The 24,531-nt window shown below is 43.1% G+C and overlaps 1 protein-coding gene across 4 annotated transcripts in view; it reads right to left on the bottom strand.

Moving 5' to 3' along the window:
- ANO10 (anoctamin 10) overlaps positions 1 to 24,531 on the bottom strand; it is a 206,028-nt gene that overhangs the window by 179,339 nt on the left and 2,158 nt on the right. For all 4 annotated transcript variants that reach the window (XM_006125564.5, XM_075921961.2, XM_075921960.2 and 1 more), the window contains exons 2-6: positions 21,264 to 21,416; positions 14,474 to 14,671; positions 11,721 to 11,855; positions 7,626 to 7,745; positions 1,855 to 2,424 (exon numbers count right to left, since the gene is read on the bottom strand). In XM_006125564.5, coding sequence (XP_006125626.1) covers positions 1,855 to 2,424; positions 7,626 to 7,745; positions 11,721 to 11,855; positions 14,474 to 14,671; positions 21,264 to 21,402 — 1,162 coding nt within the window. In that variant the 5' untranslated portion in view covers positions 21,403 to 21,416. The remainder of the gene's footprint in view (positions 1 to 1,854; positions 2,425 to 7,625; positions 7,746 to 11,720; positions 11,856 to 14,473; positions 14,672 to 21,263; positions 21,417 to 24,531) is intronic.

Raw genomic sequence — 24,531 nt, forward strand, 5'->3', positions numbered from 1 at the left:
ACATAAGCCTGTAGCGATAAAATTACAAAGGCCAAAGCACAAAGCAAAATTCAACTAGCTAGAAACATAGGCTACGTCTATACTACGATCCTCTTCCACAAGAGGAAATGCAAATGAAGTGCTCATTTGCATTTCCTCCTCGGATCCCTTTTGCGCAAGAGGTTTTTGCACAAAAAAGCGCTGTGAGGCCGGCTCCTTTTTGCGCAAAAAAACCCTTTAAGTGGGCCCATATTTGCCAAGGACAGAGGCTGTTCCACAGGATGCCCGCAGCGGGTCTCAGGCTCCTTGCTGAGGTTGTTTTGTAACATCCTCCCCTGGACTGGCTCCAGGCAGCAAGGGGGGAGGGAGAAATGCAAGTAGGTGAGAAGATTAACCAATAAGCCAAGGCTTATCAATTAGTCATATACGCAACTACTTGTTTACATCCCCATAATATATACATTGATTCAAAAAAATCATTAACAAATGAAGAGTCAGTACAGACACTGGGAGGTCCATGTCAAAGCCACTGGTTGTGAAAAGGAACCAAATGGCAACTGGTCCCGTTGCCCTTTTGACCATTAGTGCAGGAGCACAAGGGAATCCAATAGGAACTTCTAGCCAAAAGTTTAATCTCGAATGTGTGGGACAAATGCACACTAAGACTGAAATGCGGTATTATATATCTATATTTATAACTATATCTATCTATATCTAGAGTGTGTGTGTGTTTAATATACATATACATCCATACATATATGTAAAATTAAACATTCAGAGAAGTCCTGAAAACATCCTGGTTATGAGGTTCAGCCCCTATTGTCAGACTAGAACCTTCTCCTGGTCATATTGAGGATTAGTTCAAGACCACACTCTGTCCTTGCAGGAAGTGACCACTTCTGGGCGCTCAGCTATTTTTGTGAGGGCCCTAACTGACTTCTACCTGCACAGCTTCCCTAGGCCGCTTTTAATCCCTTTTCTGCCAGAATGGGGTGGAATGTCTCTGCACAACTAAACAGTTAATTTGTCCAGACAGTTTTGTTTATGTACACAACAGCTAAGTTTAGGAAACACCCTCTTTGCTAGGAAATCATAGAATCATAGGACTGGAAGGGACCTCAAGAGGTCATCGAGTCCAGCCCCCCGCCCTCAAGGCAGGACCAAGCTCTGTCTACACCATCCCTGACAGATGTCTATCTAACCTGTTCTTAAATATCTCCAGAGAGGGAGATTCCACCACCTTCCTTGGCAATTTATTCCAATATTTGACCACCCTGACAGTTAGGAATTTTTTCCTAATGTCCAATCTAAACCTCCCTTGCTGCACTTTAAGCCCATTACTCCTTGTCCTGTCCTCAGAAACCAAGAGGAACAAATTTTCTCCTCCCTCCTTGTGACACCCTTTTAGATATTTGAAAACCGCTGTCATGTCCCTCCTTAATCTTCTTTTTTCCAAACTAAACAAGCCCAGTTCATGAAGCCTGGCTTCATAGGTCATGTTCTCTAGACCTTTAATCATTCTTGTCATTCTTCTCTGTACCCTTTCCAATTTCTCCACATCTTTCTTGAAATGTGGCGCCCAGAACTGGACACAGTACTCCAGCTGAGGCCTAACTAGTGCAGAGTAGAGCGGCAGAATGACTTCACGAGTTTTGCTTACAACACACCTGTTGATACAACCTAGAATCATATTTGCTTTTTTTGCAGCAGCATCACACTGTTGACTCATATTCAACTTGTGGTCCACTATGACCCCTAGATCTCTTTTATATATAATTTCATATATAAATGTGTTCATATATAATTATTCTAAAGGTTTGAAAATACTTCCTCATGTAAAAGAAAAGTAAAAAGAAAAAAAAGGGCAAGTCTTACCCCATGATGTTAAGAATTCTGCAGCATATCGGTAGGCACGGTTCATCATTTCAATCACAATAGCATAGATGATGCTGGGCACAAATAGCATTAAGTTGCTAAAACAAGACTCATTCTCCTCATGGAAATCCAGAGCCCAAGTCTCCAACTCAAAGTAAATCATCATGACATTGAGTGAAAAATAGAGGCAAAGGCACACAAATGGCAAAGACACCAGATAAATTCGTATCTGTCTTTTAATACTTGAGTATACTGGCTCCTCCTTGCCAGTGACAGGATTAATTCCCAAAACCCCATGAAATCCTGGCCTCGGTTCCTCAAACTGCCGCTTCATTAATAGTGTCCCCCACCTGTAAGTCATAGTAGCACAGTAGCGCTTCCATACTTCAAGGATCACTGTCGACCAAAGCAGATTGAATGAGGCAAACATCACATACTTGTCATAGTCTTCCCATGCAAATACATAGTAAGGAATCCCAATGAGGGCCATAGGAACCAAAGCAAATGTGAAATATTCCAAGAAGCCAAAATAGAGAGCAACTGTTTCACCAAAGTAGCAGCGGATTTCATCTGTGGAGAGAGGGGGGAAAACCCTAAGCCAAGGCAAAGGGGAAACACCACAAGAACTTCTTTTCAAAGAAAAAAAGTTTTATAAAATATTCTAGGACAGAAGTACTAAAATCTTCAATAGGAACAGCATTATATTCTAAAGAAACAAAAGAGTTATCTGACTAGCATATGAAAAGAAAGAATGAACATTGGGTTCCTAAGTTATACAGGTTGCATTGAAGACAAGATTTCCTTTTAGATATTAATACTAAGTAAAACAACTTATCCACTTCACCAAGTCATCTTTTATATTATACTGAACAATTCCCAACATAGGACTCAGGGTAATATGAAATGAAATTTCAGAGTAAGCAATGGCCCAAATTTCAGTTTCCCAAACAAAACAACCAAATATCATTACTTCTCTGTAATTCTTACCCCACTTCTAAAACTACCAAAAGATATATTTGAAAAAAATTAGTAGAGCTGTAATTATAGCTTATCTTAACATCTATAACAACAGTAGAAACAAAATGCCAACATCAATTAAAGTATAATTGATTGCAATACACTGTTATTGAAAAGTTAAGAATGCACAGACATTCAAAACTAAAGAAATTACAAAATTAAGGTTAATGCAAAACTGATCAGAACCTCAGCAAAATACTGTCTTTATGAAAGTGGCATGGTGACAGAGTGGTCTATAACAGTGATCAGAGTTTAGTAGGGAGGGGGGTGAGCAAAGAGATTGCTGAAGTTTAGTATAGGGCAAGATTTGGAATGTATAGTTTGCCTTAGCTTTGAAACAGTTTGTCCCTTGGATCATTCCGCAAAGAACAGGAAGAGTGGAGGAGATATCCTCTGGGCTCTTATGAGATCAATGTAGAATGCGAGCACTCTGCAGATGTCAAAGGTATGCCATGCAGCCTGGGATGGGTCAATGTGCGGTTTGGGGAAGAAAGCAGGAAAGTGTATGGGTTCATTGACGTGAAAGGGAGATGGGACTTTCAGGAGGAATTTAGGGTGGAGCCGAAGTGACACTCTGTCCTTGCTGAAAATTGTATAAGGGGGGGTCTGCCATTAGTGTGGCGAGTTCCCCTACTCAAGGTTAGTGTGACTAGAAAAGAGACCTTCATAGATAGGTATGACCACGGGCAAGATGACAAGGGCTCGAAAAGTGGCTTCATCAGGCTCTTAAGTACATGATTCAGATCCCAGATAGGAACTGGAGGGCGAACAGACAGAAAGGTATTTTGTAGGCCAGCGAGGAATCTCTTGGTGATTGGGTTAGACAGGAAAGAGGTCAGTGGTGCAATGAAAGCCTGCTATAGCTGCTGCATGTACCTTGATAGTATTTAAAGCCAGGCCAGCCTCCCTTAGGTGCCGCAAGTAGTCCAATAAGAGGAAGACGGGGGAGATTTCAGAGGGCATGGGGTGATTACGTTTGAGCCACTCGGAGAATCTAATCCATTTGTAAAGGTAAGTTTTCCTAGTGGACTCTCTACTTCTGTTGATTAATATTTGGTTTACCCTTTCTGAGCAGGTATTTTCAGCATCTTGGAGTCATGAAGGAACCATGCTTGGAGGTGGAGTTTGTGTAGTTTGGAATGGAGAATTCTGCCATGACTCTAGGAGAGAAGATTGCATTGAAGTAGAAAGGTGTATGGATCCGTTACCATCATCATGTGGAGGTAAGGGTACCATGTTTGTATTGGCCACACTGGTGCAATGAGAATCACGCAGACTCGTTCTGTTCTGATTTTGATTATAACCTCGTGGAGCATAAGAAGAGGTGGGAATGCATAGAGTAACAGTGCATCACATTTGATGGAGAAAGCATCCCCAGTAGTAAAGGTGGCATTTGCAATTGGTCCTGGTCATGAAAAGGTCTATGTCTGGTTGCCCCCATTGGCAGAATACGTAACTGAGGACTTGTGTGTCTATCTCCCATTTGTAGTGGTCATAGAACTTGCGACTGAGGGCAACTGCTATGACATTAACACTCCTGGGAGGTAAGTGGCAACAGGGATAATATGGTGCGCCAAGCACCAATTCCATAGTTTGAGAGCTTCCATGCATAGGGACAGAGGTTGTGCATTGCCTTACCGATTGATGTCATACATGCAAGTCGTATCATCCGTCATAATGCTGACTGTCTTGCATGCTATATGGCACAGGAAATGCTGGCATGCGTACCGTTCTCAGTTCTAAAAGATTGATATGAAGCGTTTGCTCGGTGAAAGACCATTTGCCTTGGGCCGTGAGGGCTCCTAAATGGGCTCCCTATCTCATGAGTGATGCATCAGTCATAATGATGAGTGTCGGGATCAGATGATGGAATGAGATGCCAGTTAGAGATTGTTGTGTGGATCTGTCCACCAGTCCAAGGAGCTGAGGATCCCTAGCAGAATGGTAATTGACTTGGAGAGCGGGTCTCTGGACGGAGTGTAGAGTGTGGTGAGCCAAGACTGCAGACATCTTATATGGAGCCTCACCAGCCTGACGACATAGGTTGTAGCAGCCACATGGCCTAAGATTTTTAGGCATTCGCGAACTGTCATAGTAAGGGTCACCCGTGCTACTGCTATTAGGTTGCACAGGATCTCGAATCTGTGCATGAGCAGAGTTGCTCTGGATGTGCCGGTATCGATGTGTGCTCCTATAAATTCTAGGGTTTGCATAGGATGGAGTGTGGATTTTCATAATTTATATGGAATCCAAGCCGGAGCAAGAGGTCTGTGGTGGTCTTGACCATGTCTTGTGTCTCTCAGAAAGATGTGCCTTTTATGAGATAGTCATCTAAGTATGGAATTATCATCACTCCCTGACAATGAAGGTATGTCACCATGATGGCTAGAGTTTTGGGAAAAACTCTGGGAGCTGTTGAAAGGCTGAAAGGGAGCACTCAGTATTGGTAATGGTGATGACCAACTGTGAACCGTAGAAAGCGCCTGTGGGCAGGATGAATTGTTATGTGAAAATATGCATCTTGGCGATTGAGAGCCGAAAGCCAATCTCCTTGATCTAATGCTAGAATTATTGTTGCTAGAGTCACAATTTTGAATAGTTGGAAGTGACGTATTTGCTGAGCCTCCTTAAATCTAGAATGGGCCTCCATCCTCCATTCTTTTTCTTTTAGAAAATAAGTTGACTAGAAAACTTTCCATTGGAACTCCATTGGTACCAGTTCTATGGTGCCTAACCAAAGAAAGTGAAGCACGTCTTGCTGAAGGAGGGTCTCGTGGGGGGGGGGTCCCTGGAGAGGGTCAGGGTGGGAGGATGGGTAGGGGTAAGGGAAGTGAAGGGGAAGGAGTAACCATAGTGGATGAGCTCCAAGACCCATTTGTCCGATGTTATTTGTGCCCGTTGTTGTAAAAAGGGGTGTTGGCAGTAGTTGAACTGTGGATAATTGTCCAATGGTGTGACCGCAAGGAAACTGTCTTTCAGGCTCTCGACCAAACCTTCAAATCTGCTGTTTGGATGTAGAAGTTTGGGCTGCTGAGGTTTGATGTAATAGGACCAGTATCCCAAGATGGAGCTCTCTGTGTTGGGCCGGAATGTTGAGAGAAGAAGCAGCTGCACAGCTCAGTGCCGGCTTTACTTGGGGAGTTTGGCAGAATGGGAGATCTGCACAAATGCACCAATTCTTTGGAGGAGAATGGAGACAACAGTGCTGATGAAAGATGGCTCATTAGTAGAGACGTATGCTATAGATGCTCCCGTGTTAATGCTGAGGTTTGTATAGTACTCGGTGCCGCCAGTGTAGGCAGCAACGATTGCTTGGGAGGCAGAACGTCAGAATGGGGTCTCTTAGGTGTCGTGACCGGTGCTGGCTGAGGTGGCAGTTTCAGTGCCAACTGGTGCTTGTGAAGTCTAGATGGTGTGGTCAGTGCCGTTGGTGCCAGCTATTTTTGTTTGGGCTCCGAGTGCTCCCTCTTATGCAGTACCGGTGTCTTGGATGGTGCCATTCCAGAGGTGCTGGGCCTGTCCACGGTGCTGACTCTCGTGGAAGTCGGTACCAAGGGTAAGGGTCTGGCCGGGGACAGCCTGGTTTTGGACATAGATATGCCAGAAGAGGTAGCGGAATGAGTTTTGTCCATACCTTTCGGCTCAGATGTTGATTTTAAGATAGATGATCTGTCCTCAGAAGCTGGCTGGAGTGACTTTTCATACAAAAAGGTTTTTAACTTGTTGACGCAGTCGCAGCATGCTCTGGCTGTCAATTTAGAACAGTGAGGACACTTTTGTGTCTGAGGGCTTCTCTGAGGCACTTCATGCACGAGGAATGCCCATCTGAGATGGGCATAGAATCTCAGAAAGATTCATATTTCCTGAAGCTGGGAGATCCGGACATTAGGCATGGCGAGAATTGGCAGGCCAATGACAACGGAAGAAAAAGTGGGGTTTTTTGGTTGTAGGGTGGGGGGTGGACTTAAAACTTGGAAGTATGAGGAAAACAAAGGAAAATTAACAGGGGGGTTTGTCTTTTATTTTTTGTTATTGTTGTTGAAACGGGCAAGAGAAAGAGCTCTGTCTGCTGCCAAACACAGTAGAGAAGGAACTGAGGGACCCATGCTGCATATGCGCCTAACAGACACCAAAGGCACAAGGGGGTGCCACGGTGCATGCGTGACAGACACTGCTAGAAAAAATTCTAGTCACCGGCACGAAGACACACCAGCACCCAGAGTAGAGCATCCACAGGGCCACTACTCGAAGAAGAAAATGTTTTTCTCTTAACATTCTCTTCATATTCAAATAAGGTCAAACTGTTATTACTCAAACTCAGCTATAATTAACTGCCATGTCCTTACTTTTCCGTGTTTAACTTTGAAACGATACTAAATGTGATCTTTCCTTCATTTAATTTTCCAAAGTTTGTTTTAAAGGAAGGGGGATTAAAGAGGTATACAAACTAGAAGACATGTTATCTGGGGGTTCAATCTCAGATGCCTTGGCTAATTGCCTTTGTAAAAGTGTGATTTGTTCTGGGCTTACGAACTTCCAATTTCCCTTAACCTGCTGCCATGTAATCTCAATTATCCAAAAGTTTCTGAGAAATAGTTTCGATAAAGTGAGTCTGCAGGATTGGAAGTCTGTACTCAGAATCAGCTCTCTGGATTACATAAGGAAAGCTAGGGTGTCAAAAGCTTCTCACTCCTGGAGCCACTTCTGGTTTCAATACCTTCTATTTTTTTACCGTGAAATAAGTGCCAACATACCTAAAGGTTGATAACTAATTTTCATCTGGCCATACCAGGCGTACCGGAGTTTCTTCAGTTTTTCTGAATCATGAAGTGGGAAAATCTGAACTAGGATACCATTGGTCAGTAATCTTCTAACTAAAAGAAAAAAAAGGAAAAATTATGCTTACATGGCTCCTTTAAAGGCATAGTAGAGTTAGAATGTTTGCACTGAGCTATGTTATATCTATCAAGCCTATATGTTTTTTTTACATTAAATAAAAATTGCTACTTAAATCCTTATAATGCACAAAATGTGCATTTAAAAATCATATATATTAATAACATATTACCTAATACAGAGGGTGCAAGATTGGTTAACACCCCTACAAAGACCTGGACTTAAGTGTTCTCTACAAGAAACACTTGACAGCTGGTATAAATCATACAAACTACCCCACAAGCTGGCAGTCTCTGTGGCTTAAACAGCAAGCAGTATAGCAGATCAGAACTGAAATGGAATCATACAGCCATGTGGCAAAGCTTTAATAGCACCTGGCACTGTGCCTGGTTCTAGCTGATGAACTTTGTATTTATTTTCATGAGCACCAAAAACTATGAATATTTTTTTAAAATTAAGCTTATCAAATCAAACTAAAAGAAATAGGTTTTAGTTACTGTTATTCCATTTCTTACAAGAAAAGCAGTAAAAACATTTAAAAACTAGTAGGGGACTGTATTCCCTGCTCGCTACACTCGCCAATCCCCCTTTCTCTGTGGGGTAGGTGTCTGGCCAGGGGGAAGGGGGCAGAAGCAGACTGGAAGTAGGTGTGTGGCTGGGAGGGAGGAGGCAGGAGTGGTCTGGGGGTATAGGGTCTCAGTGGAAGGGGTGAGTGAGGGAGTTGGGGGTGCAGGGTCTCAGCAGGCCGAGCGGCCCTAGCTCTCCCCTCCGGCCACTGGGGAGCACCAGACTGAGGTAGCCTCAGCTCTCCCCACAGCCACCGGGGAAGGCCAGGTAGAAACTGCAGCATGGCAACTCCAGCTCTTTCTCCCCATCCCCTGGCTGGCCCTGACTCTTTCTCCCACCCCCCAGCCAGCCCTGGCTCTTCTCCCCTCACCCCGGCTCTTCCCTTCCCTCCCTGCTGCCAAGCAGGGCTGGGCCATGCTAGCCCCAGCTTCCTCCCCTCCTGGCCACTGCCCGACCACCAGGCAGGGTCGAGGTGCCAGGCAGGGCCGGACCTCTAGGCAGGGCCAGTCCATGTGTGGAACGTCAGCCCCAGCTCTTCCCCCAGCCACCAAGCAGGGCTGGGCAGAGCTGGGCCTTGGCACACCAGTTCCAGCTCTCCCCCTGGCCGCCGGGAGTGTGGGGCCCAGGCCGCAGCAGCCGGGGAGGGTTGGGTTGAGGCTGTGGGAGCTATGGTTCTCCCCCTGGCCAGTGGGGAGGGGAGGCCCGGCCGGGGCCACAGACAGCCCCAGCTCTCCACATGGGCCCCTGGGGAGGGCCAGGCTGGGAGTGGGTGGAGTTTGGCTCCTGTGGATGCAGAGTGATGGGATGACATCATTCTGTCATCCCGCAGGAAAATTTGTTTTATATAGAGAAAATATGTCATCTTAAATTACAAAGCAACTAAATCTGAATGCTCTCTTCAACATAAATAATCTCATAATATCCCATAATATATTTGTATTCAATTTTTATGATAGAAAGTAAATACTATTTATGTATGTGCACATCAATGTAAGGTGCTCAGGGAAGTTGGAGTTTTAGAATGAGCCTGGAAAATGGATTAGAAGACAAAGAATTCTTCTATTAACCTTGCTACCATCTCTCTTGAGAGGTAGATTACCCACATCAGTTGAAAAACTCCTTCTCTCAACAGAGGAAGTGTGTCAAGTTATATACAAATTGCTTGAGATATTAAAAGACACAAATTTTTCTATTCTGGTTACATTAATGTTGAAATATAAATACCAAACTTGAACAAGCCTCAGATATTAAAAGACACAGTACAGTTTTTAGAAAACAACCTGTGCGCCAATGGGCTAGTTCCAGCTTTATTATTAAATAAAAGAGCTCTCAAGTCAGAGGAAAAATGATCTTCCATTGAAGATTTCAAGAGCTGAAAGTGAAACCAAACTTCCTTTCTCAGTAATGTAATACTAGTGGCTTTAGAAAAACTGTTACTTTACAAGGAGACAAACCAAACAAGCTTACTGTCTTAAAGCAGTGGTCTCCAAGATGCTGGACCATGGGCTCTGGGCTGGGGACAAGGGATATCAAGTGTTGGAGTGGTCTCCAGACTGAGCCTTGGAGGTTGGGGTGTGGGACTGGGTGAGGGGTGCAAGCGCTGGGAAGGGACTGAGTACAGGAGGGGGCTCCAGGCTGGCACAGAGCACTGGGATATAGCACAGGTACAGGCTGTGGGCTCTGGAAGGGAGTTTGGACATAGGAGGGAACTCAGGGCTGGGGCAGAGGACTGGGGTGTAGGAAGGAGTCTGGGTGTAGGCTCTGGGAGATGTCACAGGGCTGGGGCAGAGATGCAGGCTCCAACTGAGCAGCACTTACTTCAAGTGGCTTCCAGTTGGCAGCACAATGGAGCTAAGGCAGGTTCCCTGCCTGCCCAACTCCCAGAAGCAGGTAGCACTTCCTTGCAGGTGGTGTGTGTGCAGTCCCTCCCTGCTGTTCCTGGCCAATAACAGTTGCAGGGGCAGATCCTGCTGGAAGGAGCAGCATATGGAGACCCCTAACCCACATGCCTTGGGACCATGGGGATATGCTGGCCACTTCTAAGAGAAGCACAGGGGCAGATCAGGCAGGTGGTAATCAACTATCAGAGACTCCAGGATCAATCTACCACTGGGTGACCACTGATCTAAAGTGAACCAAATCAAATCATAGAGCTGGAAGAGACCTCAGGAGGTCATCAAGTCCAGCCCCCTGCCCAAGGAAGGACCAATCCCAACTAAATCAACCCATCCAGGACTTTGTCAAGCCGAGACTTAAAAACCTCTAGTGATGGAGATTCCACCACCTCCCTAGGTAATCCATTCCAGTGCTTCACCACTCTCCTAGTGAAATAGTTTTTCCTCATATCCAACCTAGACCTCTCCCACTGTAACTTGAGACCACTGCTCCTTGTTCTGCCATCTGTCACTACTGTGAACAGCCTTTCTCCGTCCTCTTTGGAACCTCCCTTCAGGAAGTTGAAGGCTGCTATCAAATCCCTCCTCACTCTTCTCTTCTGCAGACTAAACAAACCCAAATCCCTCAGTCTCTCCTCATAGGTCATGCGCTCCAGCCCCCTAATCATTTTGGTCACCCTCCGCTTTATCACACAATCATTCCTAAGCAACAACTTACAAGATTTACTCCCTGGATAATTAATATAGTCCACAGTGTCTGCAGTTTGCTTCCAGAAACAGTAAGTTACAAGTTGTCAGTTCATGCCTGGAACTGGAGAATAGAGGATTGTATTACTAGATGGGTGAAAGAGCAGCAGGACCAGTGACAGCTCAGTGTGATAAAAGATCAGAGAAGCAAAGAAGGCACTCCTGACTGGCTGCTGGGACTGAGTAAGGACGAAGCCCTGGGAAGGCCACAAGAAAAAGAGTGTCCAAGGGAGGATATCCAGGGCTTTATCCCATGCCGTGGTCAGGGCCAGGACAAGTTAAAGACTGTGCATGTCAGAAGAGTTCTGGTTCTGTTTCAAATACAGCGTGTGAGACTCAACCAAAAACCACTGACATAGGTGACCATAAACTGCAAGGCTGCAGACATACTCAATCAGAAGAGGTGCTTGTGAGAGGTGAGTGCCACCACATTAGAAATCCATTATACTTTGAAGATGGTTGTGAAAATTCAATATTTAATATTTGCTTCCCAACTCTATAATCTAGTATTTAAATATCCATTTATCTTTTCTGCAGACCACTAGTTGAAGGTGGGTTTTTTTACACTACTCCAATTCTTAAAGATGAAGACAAATAAAAAGATACAGTGAAGATCTTTTAACTTTTGAAGGGTCCAGGAAATTAGGAACATTCCCTTTATCTTACATATTCATGATGAGCAACATGTTACATCAATATTAGTCAAAGCAATCAATTAAGGATACCATAAACTAAATCACTTACTAATTGATTTTCCTGGATATAGCTTTGCCTGAGGATACCCAGGAATCATTTTTTCATCTCTGGCTCTCAAATTTTCAAGTTCATGCTTGATGATGTATTGACGCTCTGCCATTGTAAGAAAATCGTGATTGTCCTCTAAATAAAAAAAAATGGTTCATAATGCCTTTGACTTAGGATACCAAGAAAATCTAATGGACATAATTGCTTAAGATACTGGAGACAAAATTAGGCACCAAAGACAACCATGTTCAGAAAAGAAATATTCTGCACCAATATTACTCAAATTACACATTTGTGAGAGAAAACTCCTGCTTCCTAAAAGCTTAAAATGATAAGAAATACATTTCATCTACTGAATGTTTAATCTCACTACCTACGTGACTCGAGAGCACCAAAATGGAGAATATTACCCACTTGCCACTATGATTCTGTGAAGATATAATTCTGACAATATTCTCACTCCCAGGTTTCAGCACCTTAATGAAAGATAGGCAGGAATTCTCAGCTCTTACATAATTTTGACCTCTGAGAGAAGTATGTCACAACACAAAAGAGGCCCGATAGCAATCATTTCACACAAATCCCTGTTGGATATAAATACTATCTTCAAGTGCATAGCAAATGAATGTACCAGAATGGTAAACCATTTTAAAATAATTAATCATGACCAAAGTACATGTTCGACCTCCCTGGTCTGGCACCCTCAGGACCTGACTGGTCAATTCCATCCCTCTGCTGACGGGACTCTGGGCTCTGCCAGGGTCCATTAGCAGACCTAGTGGAGCTCCCTTGCCCCCAGCCCACTATCTCCTAGCTCCCCTGGCCAGTCCCCACTGCCACAGCTTTACTGCCCTGGGGCCATCAGGCTTCACTCACCCTAGGGCTGCCACAGCTCCAATGCCCAGAGACTGCCGAGACTCCACTGTCCCAGGGACACCACAACTGGGCTGCTGTGGCTCTCAGGCCCTGACTCTGCCACAGTTCTGGAGCACTGGGAATGCTATGGCTCTGGGGCTGCTGAATTCCATTATCCTGAGGCTGCTGCAGTTTCCTGGCTCCAGCGCTGCCAGGGCTCAGGGCATTGGATCTGCTGTGACAGCTACGACTCCATTCCCCAAAGCCATCAGGGCACCGATCTATAGGGCCACCAGGGCTTCTGCCACTTCACCATCCCAGAGCCACCAGAACTGCTGTGGATCCGCTGCTCAGGATCCACCAGGGCTCCGTTCCTTGGGGCCACAAGGGCTGCTGCAACCCCATGGCCACCCAGCCCTCTGGTCCAGGAGCTCTCTAGTCCAGCAATATCCGTGGTCCTGCCAGACCACAGATATTGCCAGACCAGAGTCCAGGACAAGAGAGCTTCAACCTGTAATGAGAAATCTTTAAAAAAAAAAAAAAAAAAAAACACACCTCTAAAGGAGCTGAGTTAGAATCATATTGGTACTGAATGTTCCAAGAAGCAGAATTACAAATAACTTTATCTTCAGATACCATTCCAACTACACTTTTAATTTATCTTAATGCAAACTAGGTATCCTTTAATTCATGCCAGCAAAGTCTACACATGGCAGTTGGATCACAACTATACTGGAACAATTATTTGAACTTCTTGGTAACAGCATTGTCCAGCAAATTATTTGATGTTTTAAGGGCTTCAGTCATGCCAAACAGAACCCAAAGAGCCTTTTCACATAGAAAATATAGAGAAGGGCTGCACTGAAATGGACAGATGAAAAAATGTTGACAAAAGGCCAGTTAAAGATGGAACTCTGGTAATTCCATATAAAACAGGAGTTCTGCCAATCTTGTACTAAGGAGCTAAGACCTCTAAGGCTTGGTCTATACTATAGGCTTTTTCTGATTGCTTTTTCAAAAGAGGCTTTTCTGCCATTTAACCCCGTCTAGACTGGGCCAAATGGCGGAAAAGCCTTCTCTTTTGGAGAAGCCCTTATTCCTCGTAGAACGAGGTATACAGAGCTCCCCAAAAGAGCACGTTTGCTCTTCCACACAAAAAAAGCAGAATAGCAAACATGTTCCCTGAACTCAGTGGAAAAAACCCGCAGTCTAGATGTATCCTAAGAAAGAATCATTGCAGGTGGTATCCTTAGAGTACTACATTATTATTTTTGGTAGTGCCCACAATGTCCAAACACAAAGGAAGGAAAGGACCTATCCCTGATTAACTCCCATGTCTAAAGAATACAAACATGAAATCTGTAATTTCCCATGCTAGTAACCAATTGCTTTATATACAAACATAATGGAGCAAAATAGTTCATATTTTTCCAGCTAATTAAGATATAGTAAACCCCAAAATTTTGCTTTTCACAATTTTTTTAACCAGAAAAGGGGACAATAAAATTAACTAACACTTCAAATAGAAAGTGCTAATCATGTACAATTACTAACAAATTTTAAGGTCTTTGCTAAGTTTCTTATAAACTTTCATATCAATAACATAGATAAATCACATAAAAAAACATCAATTAAAAACACATGCACACTGCAAAATTGTGACTCACCCAGAGACAGGTAATACAGATAATTTCTACAAAAAAATCTGAGAATGTTCAAAGGTCAAAAGGATTAAACAGACAATGGTTTATTCTACCTATTTGTTAGCTTTTACAAACACAACAAACTGAAAAATGATAAAATATTTGACTAGTTAAGATGTGTGCTTATGCACTTATAATTTTTTACCACATTTTTAAATAATTCAGGAATAGTCCTAAAACACTTTAAAACATCACCTGCAAAATCTTTGAAGGTGTTTCTACTGCTGTATGTAAAGGTTCTCATTGAGCTATCATTACATTCTTTTACCAGTCCCACAGTTTCAGCTCCCAGCAGCAGCCTTAAGTGAGAGGCTCCAACAAGATATATATTTTGGTTTCCATCTATTTTTCCTCCATTTTCTTTTACCAAAGGTTTAACCAACAGCTGGGCACCTTTAAAGAAAGGCAACATAATATAAAGAACATATAAAAGATGCATATTAAACATTATCATCATAATACACATCACCCTCTAAGACCCGATTTTGTGAAGTGCTGACAATCCACAGTTATCATTATAGAGACAAGGTAGGTGAGGAAATATCTTTCATTGGACCAGTTTTTGTTGGTGAAAGACAAGCTTTCATGCTATAAAAAGGTAGCATGAACATTTGGCTTTCCCAAGCTACTTTTGACCCATGGCCCATTGCGACTATTCGCTCTGCTACACATAAATATAACTTTAAACAATTTTATGGAATTAGGTTTCTATTAAATGCATGTGGTACAAGGGGAAAGGTTTGGAAACAGGGAATTCATTTGGCTTTTTACCCAGGTAGAAATTTCCATCTGACACAGCTACACCATTTCATACAATGCTCATTATGAAGGGGCTAAAGAGTGGAGGCTAAAGAGCCATAGCAGCTCATAAGAGGTGCTAATCATTTTGCAGGATTGTGTCCTGATTTAGTTTAGTTTCTATAAACACCTGATCAAGTGGGACAAGCAAGAGAATACACACTGTAATTGATAGCATGGCACATGACAGTTACCAAGTTTCAGTTTACTCCTATAAAACACATACTTACAACATAAGTAATCCTTATGTCTGCAAACAGTTCCAGTGCCTTCAGCAAGCTATTCAAAATAGTAAGACTTGAGGGATCAGGCCTTTTGACAATCATTTTCTGCCTATATGTTACAAGTCTGGAAACCAGATTTTGGCCACAATTCAACACCAAATCAAATCTTAATGATAGACTGATTTTCTACCTGTGTCAAAAGCTAAATAAAGTTCTTGTTTCCTATTTCCAATCTTTTTTTCCCTGTACCATATAAATTTAATAGAAATCCAACAGCATAAAAATGGTATAAAGTTACATTTATGTATAACCAAGCAAATAGTCACAATGGACTATGGGACAGAAGTAGCTTGGGAAAATCAAATATATATACCACCTTTTCTAGCAATACATACCATGCCATACCATACCATACCTAAAATCCTACGAACACAAATGCTTTCCACTCATAACTTTGTAAAAGAGATATTACTATGCTACTGATAAATCCATTTTGAAATTGAAAAGTTAATGTTCCAAAAAAGATATGGAAATAATTACGGTAGCATCCAGGTCTAGCTTAAATTATAGTTATAAAATTTTAAGAGCAAATTACTTTGTCCCACATTATTTCTGTAGTTTTTATTTGCAAAATACACCACTTTCATCCATTGCTTACAAAATGTTTCAAAAAAAGAAATGTCCTAAAAGAAGTTTTCTAAGATTTGCACTGAGTTCTGAAATTATATTCATTTTGTTGAATTGCAGACTAGATTGTTCTACCTGTTTACTATATGTTTATGATACCAATTTTCCTAATGTGTAAAATAAGAGCAACAGACTAATATTGAACTCTGTCAATAATACTTGTATCCTCAATTTTTAAAGCGACATGCTATTAATCTGGCTAAAAGGAATTGTTAAATCAAAATATTTGTTTATAGTCAGAGTGTTATCTTAGTACTTGGTTACTTGTATTGCACAATCAAGATGCGAACCTCACCTAACATTCCTAATATTTTATTCCTCCTTCTTCAGTCAGATTCATACTGTTCCCTAACACTTCTCTTCAATGACCCACTACCCCACCAACAGCTACCAGCATCCATCTTATCTGTCTTAGTCCTACAATGAAGTTTTGTAGTCTAAAATGAAGCGTTTGGAGGATTCTGTGATCAGCTATGTCCCTAACCCAAGTGATATGTTAATAAACCAATATGATGGACATATCATAAAAACTTCAAGAACTCTTGAAAGGCAGAAAGTCCATCTAACCAGCAGGGTCACCACAAGAAAAAGATGAGGTAATCCCCCTCCAGCAGTACATTTATTTTTAATTAAGAATTAATTTCTCTTTGGTTTGGGCTTTCTTTTAAAAAGAGAATTACAATCACTGGAGTATTTCAAGATGATCCCTGTGTGTATTCCTCTTACAGCTGTACATGGGCCCAAATCAGAGATTTTTTTTTTGTTAGCAGTATTGGTTTGGTCCACACACACATGCTCTGACTATTCTTGTCTTTACCAAAGATATAAAGCAGGGGTGGGGAATCTTTTTGAGGTCAGGGGCCACTGACCCACAAAAAATCAGTCGAGGGCTGCACACAAGTGAGAAACAAAACAAAAACCCCTCACTGACATGGCCCCTGACTAAGAAGGTAAAAGATACTCCTCACATTCCCCTCACACACCAGAGCCTAGGGGGCCCAGGCTAGTGAATTTTGCGTGCTCCAGCCCTGCAGTGGGTGGCAGGGGAGCTGGAGCACCAGTGTAGGCTCCCCAATGCTGAGGGAGAGCCCTGAGCCTCAGGGGCTGGATACAAGCAAGCCGTGGGCCACATCCAACCCCCGGGCCTTGGGTTTCCTAACCCTGGTATAAAGGGCAATGCGGGACCAATCACTAGGGTTGCCAGATGGTTTACCCAAAAATACCGAACCCCCCCCCCCCCCCCAAAAAAAAACTGGGGAAAAAATTCTGAGGAGGGGAAAAAAGGGGGAGATCAAAGTTACTGAGCAAAAAAAGGAATTATTAAGCAAAAAAATAAAAATAAAACAGCATTAAGTACCTGCAGAGCCAGAATAGGGATAGCAAGAGGGGAAAAGTTGAGCATTAAGACCCAGGGAAGGCTTCAGTTCTTTAGGCTTTTTGCCAGCAGCCATTTTGTTTTCTTCATGGAGCCAGAATGCAGCTTCCCTGTGGAACCAGGTAAGCAGGGGTTCCGGGGGCAGGGGCTTGGCCCAGTTGCCTAGTGTGTCGCAGGGTTGCCAGGTGTCCAGTACTTTCACCTCCTGGCTGGGAAAAAAAATCAGAAAATACAGGACATTTTAGGTGTCCAGTATTTTCTGAATTTTTTTTACTGAACAGGAGGTGAAAGTACCGGACTGTCTGGGTCAATACCAGACACTTGGCAACCCTACCTATCACTACTCCAGTTCCTTCTCTACTGCAGTTCCCAGAGATAATAGCAGGAATCCAAAGGAGAAAGTAAGCAAAGCAGGTCATGAAATATACACTGAGACAACGTGTCTCAAAGAACTTTGGTTACTGTACAGACAAGTAAATTCCCTATTTTCTTTTGAGTTCTTGTGTGTACTCTGCACTAAGTGATTCTCAAGCTGCCATCTAACCATGGCAGTGGGAGTTTGCAGTCCTGTTTAAGACAGAATGAAATATCCCACCAAAAGAAATGTGTGATGTAGATGTCTACATCAAAGCATAGTATCTCATGAATGCATATATTGAGCTCCATGTGACAGCTTTACAGATGTCACTTATGACACACTTTACAGAAAAGTCGTGACTGTTATTTGAACCCTTGTTGAAAGAGCATTATTATTGACTGGAGGAACTAAATTTAGCTAATTCACATCAATACAACCCAATTTGACAATTCTGTGTGGATAGCTAAACTCCTTTCATTTGTTCAACGAGCAAAATGAGTAGTTTTGGGGACCTACTAAATAGCTTCATTCTCTGGAAGTAGGTTAGCACCCATCCAAAGTATGTAAATTGACTTCATCATAATACATGGGAAGGTTGGATAAAATAGCAGTAAAATGTATAATCCAATTGAGGTAAAACTTTAACCCTCTTTTGGGTACTAAGAGAAAATACGACAATAAAAAACTGTGGGGTTTGGGATGGTGGGGAGATCAGCCATGAGATACTCTGACTCTCCCACTCTTCCCACAAAAATTACTGCTACAAAAAAGTTTTCAAGGGCAGATGTGGAAAAAGCCATGAAGGCAAGGGTTCATGAATATATGTCAAGCCAATATTAAGGTCCTATATAAGGGAAGGTTTTTCTACAGGTGGAAATACTCTTAATCCAGAGAGGAGTGGAAGGCACTAACAGCTGCTAGATGTACCCTCAGAGAGCTAAGTACAAGATTTGAAATCTTCTGCTAAAAGATATAGTCTACATTGTCATGTATCTGGCAGCATTTCCTCTAATTTTTCGTCCAGTTTGGGGTGTGAGCTCTGGCTTGGGGCTGGGGATAAGAGGCTCAAGGCTGGGATAGAGGTTTAGGTTGCCAGGGTTCTATCTACGGTGCAGAGGTGTAAGAGAAGGTCCAGGACTAGACCCATGCATGGGGGCTGTGGGTACAAGCTGCTTCATGGTAGGGAGGGTGTCCAGACCCAGGTTGCTCCGGCTGTGGCAGGGAGGTTGCTGCTGAGCCAAACTACTCCAGGGTTGGGCATGGTTGCACTCGGGCCAGGGAGAAGTGCCTGGATCAGGCTGTCCCTTTCCCAGCCACCAGACTAGTGGCCAGGCTAGGGGTGGGTGGCCCTTCTCCGCACCTTGCACAGGTGCCTTGAGCACCTGCATGAGAATAAGTAGACAGCTGCATGCCATGTAGCTTACAAGGAACCCAGGTATCTGGGACTTTAGAGATGTCAGTTTACAATGATCACACCAGATGGCAAATCTGTTTTACTTTGCACAGTACATTTTTCTTGTAGACTCTTTTCCACTGCTACTCAGGATGATTTGCACTCCGAAGAACATGATTTTTCTAGTGATGACATCTATCCAAAATCCAAGCAGTTAAATGGAAGGAGGAAAAATCAGGATGAGTCATTTCCTAACTCTGAGTCACAAGATCCAGCATCAGAAGCAATCAGATTGGAGAGTGAATGGACAAGTAAAAAAGTTGTGGGAACAGTACTGCCTCAGTCACACAGAAGTTTATAATCTTAGCCTTGTCTTGTCTGTTTTTCCTTCACATCTTCAAAAGAAATAGAACTCGAGGAGAAGCATACATGAATACGGGATTAGCAGGGAACCTGGGCTTCGACAAAATATCCAATATGTCTTGTTCTAATCTATATTGCCTCTGCACAACACAAAGAACGATCTCACTCCACACTACTTGTTTATGTAAAAATCTTCAGTTGTGTTCTCTTGACATAATCAGAACAGACTGATCATGAATCATCAGCAAGAAATAAATGCATGCCTTATAGTATACACAGCTCTGAGCTCCAGGGCACAGATCTGTAATAAAGATTCTTCTGGAGTCCATTTTCCCTGAGCTAAATGACCACTCAGATGAATTTCACAATCCAGTAAGGATTCATCTATCACTATTGTTCCCACTGGAAGAGGAAGAATAGTCTTTCCACCAGTTAAGGATGCAGAAAATCGTCTGTGGAACTTACACAAGTATGTCCAGACTTTGTATGGTCAGGGTATACACTGTGTTCAACACAACTTGTATGCAATGGAGATGTAGCATGGCATGCTGCATCACAAAAGTACAAGAGGCCATGTGACCCAACAATTACAAGATCTTACTGTTTATCAACAATTTACTTTATGATAAGTAATGAGACTAGATATCGCCTGGAACCTGTCTTGGGGTAAGTACACTTTGGCTGTCCTGGAAGTCAGTTTTTCTCTAATAAATCTCTGTATATTGTACAGATTAAACCTCTCTGCAGATGCCTCTGTGATTCACCATCCCCCCCGCCCCCCATTCCCTCCACTCCTTTCTCCAATCCCCCTACTGAGAGTAAATATCAAAATCCTGGGAAATGCTTCCCTATGAGCACAAGGTATGGGACTTTAGGGATTTATGTCCGCTGTTAACTAGTAGTATTTCTCTGGACTACTACTAGAAATAGTAGTATTTCTCTGGACTTCAATTTTTATAGGGATGGTAGGGTATTAAATAAAATAACCATCCCATGGATGCTTATTACCCTCGTGCATTTCACCTGTAGCAAATGATCATGCTTCACAAGCTTTCCTGAGATGAGTGAGATGACATTCCCCTGAAATACTAGTGCTGTAGTCTCTACCTCATTTAACTTCACTGGTCTGGAGTATTTGTGTGGGATTAGCGTGACCCCCCATTAGGTGATTTTTAGAGCATGGGTTTTTTTTCTCCTACATTACACTGCATCTGCTTCTTGGCACTGGGATATTGTATAGCTGTGTCTTCCCATTAGGGATGTGAATGTTTAACCTATTAACCAGTAAGACTCATCCTTATTGGGTGAGGCTTACTGGTTATGGTTAACTGCTGGGGGCTGGAGCAGCATCCCACCTGCTGCAGGCAGGGGGCTACTCCAGACCTGCAAGGCCTGCAACACACGGTTGAGAAGTTCTCTCTCTCTGGGACAGCTGGCATACTAAACCCCTAATCCCCATCCCCATCTCAGAGAACTAATGTAAATGAAGAAAAACAAAAATTAAATGAGTTAAGGCCCTGAGCAATGGGGATCTTATTTCAGAAGTAGGGAGCCATCTGCTGGCAAAAGCTTGCAACATATGTACTATATATTTGAGAGCGTAAAACAAAAATGAATTAAGAACCCGAACAACGCTGGGTAAATCTTCTAGTGTCAAATATATTACTAAACTTGTTTCTCAAAAGTCACTATGAATTTAACTTTACCATAGCATCAACACATTTTTACAACAGACCACATCTACCAATATAATTTCAAAATCCCTGAAAAGGAATCATTGTATTCACCTCCATTTTTCTTCTTGTCCACAATTCTTTGAGTGAGCCATTCTTTGGTTTCCTCTTTGGTGCCTTTTGCAAGCTCAATAACTACCAGAGGCCTGAAATGAGGCTCAAATGTGTCAAATGCAGACCAGCTTTCTTTCATCCTTTGACAATTTGCTAAATGCAAAAGACAACGAACACACTAATGTTAATAGTACTACAGGATATAATCTGCAGAATAAGAAACTTTGCTATAGTAAGTTACAGTATTTTTATAGTTCACATATGAACAGAGGCATACTGTGGGTAGCATGTTCCATGCTTGTTGGAGGGACTGCTGTGTAGCACTTGAATAAATTCCAATTGTGACTCAGTGCAGCATTGCCTGTCTTTGGTGGAAGCTATATCCCATTCTTTTTATCTAAGATGACATGCCACCCTGTATAGTACATTAGTAGTGAGATGTGAGAAAACAAAAAAAATTACAATAAATACATAAATGGAAGAGGAAAAATAAGGGAAGTCACTGAGACCATCTCCCTTTTCCCAGCACAGTAAAATCAGAGACAATTGTTACTAAATGTAGAGTCATTATAAGAGCAAAAAAAGTTAATTTTAGATATGTTGGAATTAAAATGCTAATAAAAAGAATACTAATGCATTTATTCTGTAATACAATCGATTTTGCCCTTATCCAATTGAGAGAAATTGACATACATATGAATAAAATCATTTGATTTTTAATTTTCTCTATAAGGGTCAGTAAACAGACCATGACCTGCAATGATAAGTTTTCATGAAAGCATTGTATTGTAAGACTTCTTTACAAATATTAAAACTTCACAGCATTTCTGTTTAGGTAAGTAGGTAAATAGTATTCCCATTTTACAGGTGGATAAAATAAAGCACAATGGTCAAGAGACTTGCTTAATGTCACACAAGTCAGTGGCACAGAAAAGAACTTAAAGCTAGGTTGCGAAGAACTAAGCATGTTCATAGCTTCAAATAATAGTCTCACTGACTTGAACTGAAGGCTTATGTTGTCATTATTCCTTAAGCTCTTAGATAAATTGTACTACAAGTATAAATATATATTTTTCTGTATGCTTCACAGAGCAACTTAGGAGTCACTGTCAAAAGAAAAATGGATTATCTGGTTGCTCAGTAGATAAAAACCAACAGACTGAATCCACACTGGACAAAATTTTGTTTTGGTATTGATTTTAATGGGACCAGAATTTCATCCATTCTCTTTGACAGTATATACTGCTTTGCTCTGTTATTCAAAGTCAACAAGATTGCATTGATACATTTTGCACAATAGTTTTGTTGGATTTTTCCATGAAGCGTACAGGAATGGTTATTTTCAGTATTTTCAGAAGTAAGTAAGGTTACAAACCATAGAGATACAGTTAACAGAGCTCAATTTAAATAATTTCTTCACTATCTTTTTAAACTATTAAAATGGAAATCATATTCAAAAATTTAATTTATCATCTATCAGCTTGCAGGGGTGGTGGGTTTGCAGAAATTTTGGTGGTGCCAGAATGCTAAAAAATCCACACCACTCTCCCTTCCAAACTCCTACCCCTTCACATGCCTAAAGCTTTGGGAAGGAATTTGTGTGGGGAAAGGTATATACCCTGTGAGGGAGTTAGGTACAGGTTCTGGGCTAGGGCTGGGGCAGGGGTGGAGGTGCAAGCTCTGGAAAGGAGTTTGGGTGCCGGAGGGAGTCTGGGGTCCAGGCTCTGGTATAGAGTATAGGTGCTGGGCACAGGTTCTTCACTGGGGCAGGAGATTGGGGCGTAGAAAGGGCTGCAAGCAGGGTGAGGAGTGGGGCTCTGAGAGGGGGTTTGGGTGCTAGGGAGTTAGCTATTGGGTAAATGAACAGTCATGTTACTGGATGCAATTTTAGCAGTTACACAATTATTGGATAGTCCCTGGGAGTGGGGCTAGCAACCAATGAGCTCCCAGCCCCACTCCCGGGGAGCCCCCTGCCACCCCACACTGCTTTTTCTGTATCAGAGGCAGAAGCACAGATGGCACTGGTCTGCAAGGGGAGCCAGTTGAAAAACCAGCTCCCCTTGCAGACCAGATGCTGATACAGAGACAGCAGCGCAGGGTGGCAGCAGCCCCTCTCTGTGAGGGGGGTGGGAGGGTCCGTGCTCTCCATAGACAGAGGCTGCTCTGTGGATATGGAGCAGCCTCTGTCATGGGGAGCTCACGCCCACCACGGACTAAGGCTGCTTTGCTGCAACTTCCCCAGCCCTGTCCTCCGCACTGCAGCCACCGATAAAGGCAACAACGTGGGCCGAGGGGGGAACGCAGACAGCACCACAGACCTGGTGCTGGTGGGGAACAGGTTTTAAGCTGGCTCCTGCCAGCACCAGCTCCTGCCTGCCTCTTCCCACCCCCACTGCCTCTGATACACAAAGGGGTGGGACGAATGCATGTAGTCAACAAGATTAACTAGTAAGTATAGGCTTATTGGTTAAGTGTCTAGTCGACTACACATTGACATCCCTACTGGATGCATGCTCTGGCCTGGGGCAGGGATTGTGGGATGAAAGAGGGGGTGAGGAGTTCAAGTTCTGGGAGGCAGTATGGGGCCTGAAGGGGGTGCAAGAATTTGGGGGCAGAAAGTACGCAAGGAAGAGGGTGCAGGCTCTGGGAGGGAGTGGCATGAGCAAAGAGGTGCAAAGAGATGGGGATGTTGCACTTATCTAGGGCAACCGCTCTGGCAGCAACTCTGGGGGAGTCAGGGGTCTCTGTGCACTCTCCCCCTCCCACACATCCTCCATCCTCACCTGCCACTCCCACGTTTCCCCCTCTCCCCACATGCCGCTACCACCAGCAGCACAGGCTACTGGCCATTCACACTATGCCCCTGGGCAGTCGAGGGGTATCTCCATGTGCTACTCCTGAGTCCTGGGAGCAGCACAGGGGGAGACACATACACAATCTCAGTGGGGTTACAGGAACGTGCCAGCTGCAGTGTGAAGTAAGTGACTGGAAGCCACTCTAGCCCCTCTGTGTTGCCAGTGGTGGTGGCAGGATCCCCTGAGGTGTTTTAAATCACTTGGGCCAGCAGGCAGCACCAGGGAAAGAGACCCGGCCCCAAACTTTGATGGAGGAAGGCCCCCGGCACATATAACTCATCACCTATGTTGTCTTAGTCAATTTCAGTTGCGTTTGCAATCAGTTTCACTTGCTAGTTCTCATATACAACTAGGTCCTGTTGCATTTGGTGTTCACGCTGGTAAAATAAAATTGTGTACAGTTTAAGTTAATA

This window comes from Pelodiscus sinensis, chromosome 2, assembly GCF_052426305.1.
Source record: "Pelodiscus sinensis isolate ZL-2025 chromosome 2, ASM5242630v1, whole genome shotgun sequence".
Classification (NCBI taxonomy): domain Eukaryota; kingdom Metazoa; phylum Chordata; order Testudines; family Trionychidae; genus Pelodiscus; species Pelodiscus sinensis.